The 11,355-nt window shown below is 40.0% G+C and overlaps 2 protein-coding genes across 2 annotated transcripts in view; both read right to left on the bottom strand.

The window, feature by feature from the left end:
- The window catches only part of LOC147010007 (uncharacterized), a 96,353-nt gene extending 93,849 nt beyond the window's left edge, over nucleotides 1-2,504 (bottom strand). Inside the window, exon 1 of the mRNA XM_085861039.1 lies at nucleotides 494-2,504. The gene's annotated coding sequence lies outside the window, so the exon portion shown is untranslated. The remainder of the gene's footprint in view (nucleotides 1-493) is intronic.
- A 157-nt stretch (nucleotides 2,505-2,661) lies between these two features.
- Nucleotides 2,662-11,355, bottom strand: part of LOC147010005 (uncharacterized) — a 55,696-nt gene continuing 47,002 nt past the window's right edge. The window contains exon 12 of the mRNA XM_085861220.1: nucleotides 2,662-11,073. Coding sequence (XP_085717346.1) covers nucleotides 9,503-11,073 — 1,571 coding nt within the window. The 3' untranslated portion in view covers nucleotides 2,662-9,502. The remainder of the gene's footprint in view (nucleotides 11,074-11,355) is intronic.

The following is an 11,355-nucleotide window of genomic DNA, read 5'->3' as shown; positions in this document are numbered from 1 at the left end:
TGTATGTATGTGTGTGTATCTGTGTGTGTTACGCGCGGCCTCAGAGCGAATTCCCCGCAAGTACACGAAGGGTCACGAGGCAGACAATTTAATTAAAACGATCACTGAACTTTTCCTTTCATCGACAACGAGGTGACAACCAGCGCACGACATAAAACAGAAGGAACTTTGAAATGCGATTTATTAAATCTCTCTCTCCAATTCGAGCGCTCATTTCATGCAACAATAATTCAATAAAAAATAATTAATCAGTAACTGTAAAATTCCACACAGGAATTACAAGTCACGGTCAATGCTTTTTCAAACCTAATCAAACTAACACACATACATACACACACATGCATACACACGTACATTTCAATGCAGTTTCAAATATTTCTACAATTCTTTAGAAAGGCAATTTCCACTCTGTGAGAAAGCACCTTCACACTCACGTTTCAATACACCACCTTTTGTGGGATTCGTGCCGTGAATCAAATTGATTATCTCTCACCATCGAGGCGAACAAGCAGTTGAACCCGGTCAACCTTGTGTCTGGACAGCGTGAGCCCCGTGGGAATTCTCGAGCAGTGTGGAATCTCACAACAACCCCTGTCGTACCATGAGAAGGAGTGTGGAGGAGGGATGACCTTGACGCGAGCTACCCAGAGAAACTGTCGCCATGGGATGTCAACGTGGAGTTATTTTGCACCCCGAGTGCTGTGTTGGCTCCTCGTGAGCACAACCACTCTGCCAGCAGGAGTGAATCCGAGCACCGGCAAGGCGCAGTGGATCACGAACAGGTTGTGGTCAACGTGCGCCCAATGATACAAGGCTCGTGATGCCGTCGCAGCCTGTCCCCACAGTGCACAGTTTGACACTGCACTCCGCCGCCACAAGGTTCAGTACGCTGTTGGAGCTGGATCTCTGGTTCACCTCGAAGACCTACTCCGAGTTGCTTCTGCCGAATGCTCATCGCTTCACCTTTTATGCAACCACGCATGGTCAATCCCGAAACAAGGCGATATTCTGTCTGAATTCAAAGATTGACCAAAGCTTGACCATTGGTTCAGAGCATTGCTTTTCCAGAACCAATCTTTCACCCAGTACAGTTCTCCCCAATGTAGGAGTGAAGCTCACACATTACTCGAGCACTGCAGCCTCAACAAAAGTCATTCTCAAAGTTCTGTTGATGATATAATCCATCTCGGTGTCACTGCCAATGACGCACTCAGTTGTTTGTGCACGTACCCTTTCCCCCCCAATACGCATCACATTTATTTAATTCACTGCAACTCGAGTTGCCTTTCCCACAGTTACTATCAGAATCATGGAATGAAATTTACCTTCAATAACATACCTAATCATATAGGATTTACTAATTCATAACATGTGTGTGTATCTGTGTGTATTTATGTGTGTGTATGTATCTGTGTGTATCTATGTGCGTGTGTGTGTGTGTGTGTGTGTGTGTGTGTGTGTGTGTGTGTGTGTGTCTGTGTGTATCAATGTGTTTGTGTGTACTTGTGTTTTCATCCAATTGACCTGATGTTTTAATTATCATCTGAGCTTTTGTCTTGAAATTTTCAACAAAGCTTGATTTGAGATGAGAATATGGAGAAGACAAATTAATCATTTGGTCAAAAGGTTAAAGGTACCATTTAGCAGGTGGAAGAAGAAGAAATCGAAATACAAAGCGGATGGGCTTTGCATTTTCAGATGCTTTCTCGTTCTTTTTTTAATTTTTAAGATCAAAAGGTCAAAGGTCAAGGTTGCATAAAACCGTTAATTTTCATCCGATTGACTAAATTTGAGCAGCGTTTGCATAATGGGTCACTGAAGCCAATTGCTTTTGAGACTAATAGGTCAAGGTCACATAAAACGCTCAATTTTTTATACTTCCGGTGATGATGTCACCAGTGGCATCGTTTCTGGATTGTGGGTACGTACGTATGTACTGTATGTCCGCACATGCAAATTTTCTGTTTTCTCTGCAACCGCTTATCCAATTGACACGAAATTTTGATCAAAGATGCCACTCATTTTGCAGATTAAAAAAAAAATAATTATGACGTCATAGGTCACGTGGAGGTGTCAGCCATGTTGGAAGAATGGAAAAACTTTGGAACTCGGTATCTCCGAAACCGCAAGATTGAAAGAATTGAAACTTGGCACATAGCAACGACTCTGTATGCACAATAAGAGCGATTTGACTTCGATAAATAGAATGCTGCGTTCGATCAGGATGAAAATTTCTGTGGTTCAGAGGGAAAGATGTGAACACAGAAAAAACTCGAAGGGCACTCGGAAGAGCGCATACCTCCGCCATGTCATACCTGATCCAAAAGAACATACCGTGCTCAATACATTTTTGAAATATCATGCTATATAATCGTTTTTGGCCCTATCTCTCAATGGTGAAGAATAACTTTGAATATTAAATAATTCTCACATCCAGATCCGGATTCGGATTCGGATCTTCACCAAAATAGAATCAATTTGTCGTCGTCACACACCCAACCTATCCACCAAGTTTAATCTGAATCTGTCCACAACTTTTTGAGATATTGTGCTATATATATATATATATATATATATATATATATATATATATATATATATATATATATATATATATATATATATATATATATATATATATATATATATATATGAGTTGAGGCCTATCTCAATGGTGGAGAATCACTTAAAAAATTATCAGATCCGGATCTGGATTCGGATCTTCACCAAAATTGAATCAATTCTTCTTTGTCACACATCCAACATGTCCACCAAGTTTCGTTGGAATCCATCAAATCATTTTGAGATATCGTGCTATATATCATTTTTGGCCTAATCTCTCAATGGTGAAAAATCACTATTAAAATTCCATCAGTCAGATCCTGATCTGGATGTTCACCAAAATTTAATCAGTTCTACCTTGCCACACACCCAACCTGCCCACCGAATTTCATCTGGATCCATCCACACCTTTTTCGAGATATCTTGTACACAGACAACCAGAGAGAAAAGGGTGAACACATAACCTCCTTCACCTTCGGTGGCGGTGGTTATTATGCCGTTATCTGTCACGTGGTTTGGCAGCCATATTGTTTAAAATAAGTAAATAAAAAAAGGCAAAAAAAATCTTCTCCAGAACCACTTTACAGATCGAAGTGAAACTGCACCGAAATGATCAATTCGCTCTGCTGAATAAAGTTTGATAACGATGACCTCATAGGTCACATGGTCTGGCATAGGTCACACCATCTTGGATTTACCATAAAACCTTCAAAAATCTTCTTCTCCAGAACAGCTGGACAGATTGAGGGGAAACTTCACACACACCTGTTCAACATGAGTTGGGGATACTGGGGTAATAAAGAGTAATTGATAAGTCACCTAGTTCGGCAGCCATATTGGATTAAAGAAAAAATATTGAATAATGTTTTCTCAGGAACCGCTTATCTGATTGAAGCAAAATTTGCCAAGTATCATCGAATACTATTGTTGCATACAGTGTGTAAATGATGACATCATAGGTCAAGTGGTGTGGCAACCATGTTGGATAGAAAAACGAACATTATCCTACCAAAACAAAATATGTGATCCTCCACCAAATCTTTAGCAGAATCCAAATTTTCAATGGCATAGGCCATGTGGTTTGGCAGCCATGTTAGTTGGAAAAACCATGTAAAACATGTTGCTTTACATGGAGCAAGGGCAGTGGATCACAACTGCAAAGTTTCACATCGATCTCCACAGCAGTCTCTGAAATATAATTTAAAAAAAAAAGATTTTCCTTGAAACCAATGTGGCTGCCACACCACAGGACTGATGACGTCATTTTGAAGTCACTCGTATGCAGCAAGGTGAGTGGATCATAACTGCAAAGTCGAGTATTGATAGGTTAAACAGTTTCAGAGAAATAGTTGTTTAATTACCTCCTTAAAACAAGCATGGCTTCCACATCATGTGACTGATGAGGTCATTGTTAAAGAAAATATTTGCAGCAACAGTAGTGAATCATCACTGCAAATTCTCACATCGAAAGGCTAAGTAAGCAGTTTCAGAGAAATATATTTTTTAATATGAACGACTCGGCATGGGGAATATTGGTTGAAAATTTCAACATCATCCGTCACACGGTCTCACAGCCATGTTGGACAAAAAACGTTATCGGAAACGCGAAACTCCAAAGACATGATTGGCCACCTCTTCTGGATTTGATTTGATAAAGAGGATGTCGTGGGTCAGGTATCCGATCGAAGCGGGGTTTTACTCATGTGGAATGTTTTTGTGATTACTATGACATCATGGGTCACGTGGTATGGCAGCCATGTTGTAAAAAAGGAAAAACTTTGGACTTCTGTATCTCTGAAACCGCTGCATGCAAAAAATTGAAACTTGGCACAGGTGAAGTTGTACTCCGCATGGGAAACAAGTATGATGTTTTTGATGATGTCATATGTGGCTTCGTTATGATGTCATAATTGTATATGTCAAATGCTTTATCCCATCAGTATGAAAATGTTTGAGGGTCATCTCAGGCTAAATTGTAATTGGGGGGAAAAAAAGGATGACGTCAATGGTCACATGGTTCGGCAGCCATATTGTTTTTAACATCAAACCTTCAAAAACCTTCTTTTCTGTAACGATTGAACATATTGAGGCGAAACTTTACAGGTATGATCACCTACCCATGAGGAACAAAAAGTTCTCCCCCATATGATGTCATAGGTCACATAGTTTGGCAGCTCTGATATTTTTTTGAAGAATTAACATTTTAAAATTTTCTCCAGAATAGCTTTACTGATCAAGGGGAAACTTCACTTCCATGTGTCCCCACACCTTGGGGATACCAGGGTGTTCATGAATAATTAATAGCTCACATGGTCTGGCAGCCGTATTGGTTTGAATGAAATTCTTTTAACAATATTTATTTTGAACCGCTTCATCAATCGATGTGAAGCATCATAGTTATGATCCAGTAAACATGTGGAATACATTCATATCCCAATTTACAAACTTTCAATCTTAAGAACTAAATATTGTGATACCAAAAATTCGACTTACAAGCTAAAATCACTTTGCAAACTTTTGTTCAACTTCAATCAACTAAGTTTTCAACTATGAATACAAAACATGACCTCATGATCTTTTGATCAAACAAGTTCGAATTGTGAACATACCCCGTGGGAGTTCATTCATGCAACTCTCAGGTGAGTGACAGCACGGACGACGGATCGTTTTGAAATTTGGTAAGATTTTCATCGCATCAGAAAAAGAAACCAGAACACTTCACAAGAGTGAGGCTAGTTTCATATCATCATTTGCGACTTAATTTTGCGTTGGGCATCGCCCAGCGCATTAAAAAAAATTTTAATGACAATTTTAAGAAAATGGTTCCGAAAGGGCCGTTTCTCAGCCCAAAGGGCCGGAATCGCACTTTGGGCTCAGCTAATGCCTGGGGAATGCTCTCTGGAATATACCTGTCAAGTTTGGTTCAGTTCCGTTCACTAATAATGGAGAAATAGACGTTTAAATGAACTGTACACACGAAAAGAGAGAACGTGAGCGGCGCTTAGACCCCGTGGGGTCTAACAACTTTGTAATGGAAAATATGGAGTGCTTGCACAATTACACAATTTGATTGTGTAATTTAAAATATACATGCATCTTGCCACAAAACGGCAAAGCGGCACTCGCTTAGATCTGAGATGATGAAGTCAGAGCGTCGCTTCCCTCATTCTCTCCTCCACGGTTATGTCCACATTTGTGCTGAAGCGCAGTGTTAAAGTGCATTTTATTCACTCAAAAGTTGTTGTGCATTACAGTATGGTACTGTACTGTATTCATCCATAACTATGGCTCAAAAAAAGAAGATGAGTGCTCAAGGAAGTGATACGAGTGGTGTAATAAACGTAGGAAAGTGGAATTGTTAGAAAGTAAACTTGAAATTCTAAGGTTTGATGCTTGTCCCTGCCTTACGGATATTACAAGTGACTTTTGCCTTGCAAATACAATGGTGATAATGAAAAGCAACAACAAAGAAAAGATCATGGTATGTGCTCAATATGTGACACCTTCCCATGCAGTGAAATTCACCAAAACAAGAAGCTTTGTAATGGAAAATATGGAGTGCTTGCTGAATGTTTGGATTGAAAGCCAACTTCGAAAAAATGTTCACGCGTACCCGATGGTCATTATTAAAGAAAAGTCCAAGAGCCTATTGAAAGAGTTAAAGTGCAGTGATGGTGAAAGTTCCATGATGGAGACTTTTAGTGCGAGCGAAAGGTGTTTTTCACGTTTTAAGAGGCACCACCGCTTGCATAGCTTGAAAGTGAGGTCAGTGTTACTTATTGGTTCACGAAAAAATATTTTCACGAAAAATATAAGTGACCACTATTCGTTATTGTTGTGCGTCTGTCTGTCTGTCTGTCTGTCTGTCCCGAGCATAGCTCCGTGGGTTTTGATCCGATCCTGATGAAATTTTGGTGGGAGGTTTATATCATGATCTAGTTGTGTTTTCCTGAAAATGGGCGTGGCTCCGCCCATAAAGTGTTTTTAGGGGGTAGCCGATTTCAATTTGCATCTTCTCCTAGGGGGTTTGTCGAATCTGACAGGGGTTTCGGTATTTGGTTAGCCCAATGGCACCTGCATATCCCCACGGAGCTCGATTTTTCATTTTCGTCCCAAGGTCAAGGTCACAAGGTCACGAACTTAGAAAATTGCGATTTTGACCTAAAAAAAATTCTTCTCCGAGGGGGTTTGTCGAATCTGACAGGGGTTTCGGTATTTGGTTAGCCCAATGGCACCTGCATAGCCCCACGGTGCTCGATTTTTCATTTTCATCCCAAGGTCAAGGTCACAAGGTCACGAATTTAGAAAATTTCGAATTTTGACATAAAAATTAGCCGACCGCCCAAACTTTGAGAGCGAGGATGACAATATTTTTATGCACAATCTTGAGGTCATTCCCCACCTAAAGTCTTGAAACCATTTTTCTCTATCTCGAACACCTTGCCCGTGGCGCCCCCTTCAAGTTTGTTTTTACGCTGATTTCATCAAAGTATAGATAATCCGAGGAGTGCGAAATGCCATATATCCTATATGACGTTATATTGTTCCTGGAATGTTCCAGAGGAAGTTTTGCACCAAAGGTCATAATCCTTGACCTTTGACCTTTAAAGTTCACATCGGTCAAATTTTCAAAGTTGTGGGAATTGAACCGGGTTTTCGACCTTCTTCGACGAACTAACTCTAATAAGCTATAGTACGTATCCTGTTTCCTTATTTTAATGTCCACAACATTGTTTTGTGACCTTTAAAGGTTATGCAAAGGTCAAATTTTTTAAGTTGTTGAACGAAACCGGGTTTTCGACATTTTGCAGCTAATAACCCATCACTCGTACCACATCATGTTGATCATTTTTATAACTTGGTCAAACATTATCACATTGTCTCATCCTTGACTTCTGAAACAATCTACATCGTCAAATACCACTCGTGAACCATCGTCGTCTTCAGACTTGTTGTTATTATTATTATTATTAATATACATTTTAAAATATTTTCTCCATTGTTATTAAATTTTGGGGTGGAAATTTATTTTGGTGAACACATCCCCCCAATATATCATTATACCAATGGGAATATCACTGCCGATGTACGAGGTTTTGATTTAAGAACTATTTTTCAGGAACGCATGTTGTTCGTAAACCGAGACATTACTGTATATGTTTTAAATTTCAACCTGATAACGAAATGGTCTGGCAGCCAGAATAATTTAATCTTTTAAGTCTGGGTTCAGGTATTTAAATCAAACTTGGTACAAGTATATATAATGATGTAATAATGTAGGTGGAGATATATCTGGTGACGTCACGACGTCGAAGATTTTCATTCGAGATTTTTACCTCCGCCCCCAAAGGTGAAGGAGGTTATGTTTTCACCCCTTTCTGTCTGTTTGTCTGTGTGCAAGATATCTCAAAAAGTTGTGGACGGATTTCGACGAAACTTGGTGGGGGGGGGTAGGTCTGGTCCAAGGATCATGCCATTAGATTTTGGACTTGGTCCAAAATCCAATATGCCGCTATGGCGGCCAATTTGAAAAAAAAATTAAATTTTTTTTTGCATTTCTACATGTTTTAAGTGATTTCCAACCCCCCCCCCCAAAAAAAAATTGTTAGAGAAAAAAAACATTTTGCAAATTTTTTTTCAACAAAATTTCGAATTTTTTTTTTTGCATTTCTACATGTTATGTGATTTCTAACAAAAAAAACATGCCAAAATTATAATTGCAGCTGATTTTGGAACTTCAGGTGGATATACCCACGTAAAATCAATTTCTGTCTCAAGGAATCTAGTTATGACGAATGAATTGAGTATGTCAAAGTTAAAAGTAAAAGGGAAAGTTGCAAACTATAACTCTGTCAGCACTGTTGACGTCAAATTGAATGAATAGGATAATAGGTTCACTTGAGTGACCCAGCAGTATTGGCGGCAGAGGTTTTGCACTCTACCGAGTGCTCCCCCTCTAGTTCAAAAATGTATTGGGCCAGATATGTTCTCGTGGATCAGACATTACGTTGTGGAGGTATGCACTCTACCTAGTGCCCTTCTAATTTTTAGCTGTTTTAATCATGTTTAGCATTCGGAAGAAGTCTGGCTTTTCATTTTCAGATGTTTTTCTCGCTTGTGTTTTTGCCTTTCCAAATTTCCCCTCCAAAGCATCCTCTTTTACATCCTTTCTGTTCTGCTTCTCGGCCTCCATGTGTGTTAGCTGGTGGCACACAATTTCTGGAACAATTCTTGTTAAGAGTCTGTGTGTTGTTGGTGGACATGTTATTGGTCGATATTTGTAAGGTAGTTTGGTTTCTTCAGATTTTGGAATGAGGAAGATGTTGCCTTCTGTGAGTCATTCATCCATTTCCTGTTCCACTTGGATTAGTTGATTGAATGTTCGACCGTAGTGAACCTGGAGAGCATCCATTTGCTTTAGCCAGAAGTTTGGAATTCCATCCGGACCAGAGCTTTTGAAGTTTGGCATTTTTACGAGTTGTTTTTTAAAAAATAATTTCATCAATTAATTATCACTCGGGTGATTTTCTCCTTTTTGTGTTGTTTTCAGTCTTCATCGATTTCCCTTCCAAAATTTTTCTCGTTCAACTTTTTTGGGGGGGGGAACGACACATTCTGCTTCCTTTTCCTGAGTTCTCCGTATAATCTTTTTGGATTATTTTCAAACAGCTGGTTTTGTTACGTCTGCCATCGAAGGTGGACGGAGGTTATGTTTTACCCCTGTCTGTCTATGAGCATAATATTTCAAACTGTTATGCATGGATTATGACAAAACGCGGTGGATGAGTTGGGTGTGTGACAAGAACAAGCCGATTCGATTTTGGTTTCGGTCGGGATACAGATCCGCCTATCAGTAGGATACAAAACATAAAATGTTCAGGCTGGCAGAGGTATGCATTCTACCGAGTGCAGTTCTATTTATTTATTTATTTGTTTTTTTTTACTGTTGTTGGCTTAGTTGTAGCTTTTTCTTTTCCCTTTGTTGATGTATATTTAAAGCTGATGAATGAGTAAATGCCTTGTTGCACACAGAACACTTGAAGCGCTTCTCACCTGAGTGTATTTTTCGATGGTTGTATAAATTTGATGATTGACTAAATGTCTTGTTGCACACAGAACACTTGTAGGGCTTTTCTCCCGTATGGGTCCTCATGTGTGCCTGGCAGTTAGAATGTTTTATGAACGATTTATTGCACACACTGCACGTATACGGCTTCTCCCCAGTATGAGTCCTTATGTGTGCCTGGTGAGTTGAGAAATGACCGAATGTTCGACCGCACACAGCACACTTATATGGCTTCTCTCCAGTGTGTTTCCGCATGTGTACCTCACAGGTAGAATTTGTTATGAACGATTTATTGCACATGCTGCACTTATACGGCTTCTCCCCAGTGTGAGTCTTTACATGTTCGCGGCGGCTTGAGATATGACCGAATGTTTTACTGCACACAGTACACTTATATGGCTTCTCCCCGGTGTGTTTGCGCTTGTGTGCGTGGTACGTTGACCTCTGAAGAAATGATTTATTGCATAAGATGCACTGATACGGCTTCACCCCAGTATGAGTCCTCATGTGATTTTGATAGGTCGAGATACGCCGGAATAATTTATTGCACACACCGCACTTGAAAGGCTTCTCTCCTGAATGAATCCTCATGTGTACCTTACGGTTTGAATCGTAATTAAATGATTTACTGCACGCGGTGCACTTAAATGGCTTCTCTCCAGTGTGGGTCCCAAAGTGTGCCTGCAATGTTGCTTTCCGAGTAAAGGATTTGCAGCACAAACTGCACTTAAACGTGTTTTCCCGTTGGTTATCTCCATGTGTGGGTTTCAGAAGGTGGGAGGAAGTCCTCCCAGAACTAAAAATCTCCAGCTCCATTTTTGGTAAAGGATCATTATTCGTGAACCAAATTGTCTTTAATCTTTCTCCTTTACCGTTAGTCCCCCATGCTTCATGCGCAGAATACGCTTTGCCGTGGCGGATGATTTCCTTCTCCTGTAAGTTCCAGCTCTGTTCATTTAATCTTCTCCGATTTGTCTGGAACTTCGGAGTTGTTGGTTGTAGAACAGGTGGCACCTTTTTAACTTTTATCTTTGGTGTAGAGCTCTGTCCTATTGTGAGGCAGGGATCCCCTTCCTCACTGGAGAAGGTGCAGTCATTACTGTTTTCAACACGCATGCCGGCTGCTGTCCTCAAACGTACTTGGTGGGTCGACTTTTGTTCAGATGCTTTATTGCACCGACTACACGTGTTTGGACTTGTGACGTTGTGGGTATTCGTGTGCACCTGAGAGCTTGAGGAACAACTAAATAATTTATTGCATTCAGTGCAGTTGGGGATCTTTTCACATGTGTCACTCTTCACCTTTACCTGGTCATGAGACCAATTGTGTTTGTAATCCTTGGACTTTGCACAATGACTCTTCCGGTTTTGCTGCAAAGATCTCTCGGTAAAGGTATGAGCATTCTTGGTACACGACAACGTCTTGAGGATAGTCGTTGATTTCTCTGAAAAAAAAATAGAAAGTCAGTATGTGTATCAGAGGGATGTAAAAACAGCAGCAACACAACGGTATGGATCTTGACATGAGGAAATGATAAACTTCACTTGGTAATGAATTTCCACTTTTGAGTGAGACATTTACAAGAAGGAGTGCTGGTGTGGAAAGAGGTAGAAAATAGCAAAATAAGTGAAAACGTCACTCAAAAGACCAAGTGAGAATTTTTTTTTTTTTCCACCACAATTTTGGCGCCCGAACAGGGACCACAAACCTCGGCAGGGCTGGGAAC

The sequence above is a fragment of the Eptatretus burgeri genome, chromosome 17, assembly GCF_056783735.1.
Source record: "Eptatretus burgeri isolate ZD-2024b chromosome 17, Ebu_testis_v1, whole genome shotgun sequence".
In the NCBI taxonomy this organism is placed as follows: domain Eukaryota; kingdom Metazoa; phylum Chordata; class Myxini; order Myxiniformes; family Myxinidae; genus Eptatretus; species Eptatretus burgeri.
The sequence above is the reverse complement of the archived record's forward strand: the minus strand, read 5'-3'. Positions and strand labels throughout refer to the sequence as shown.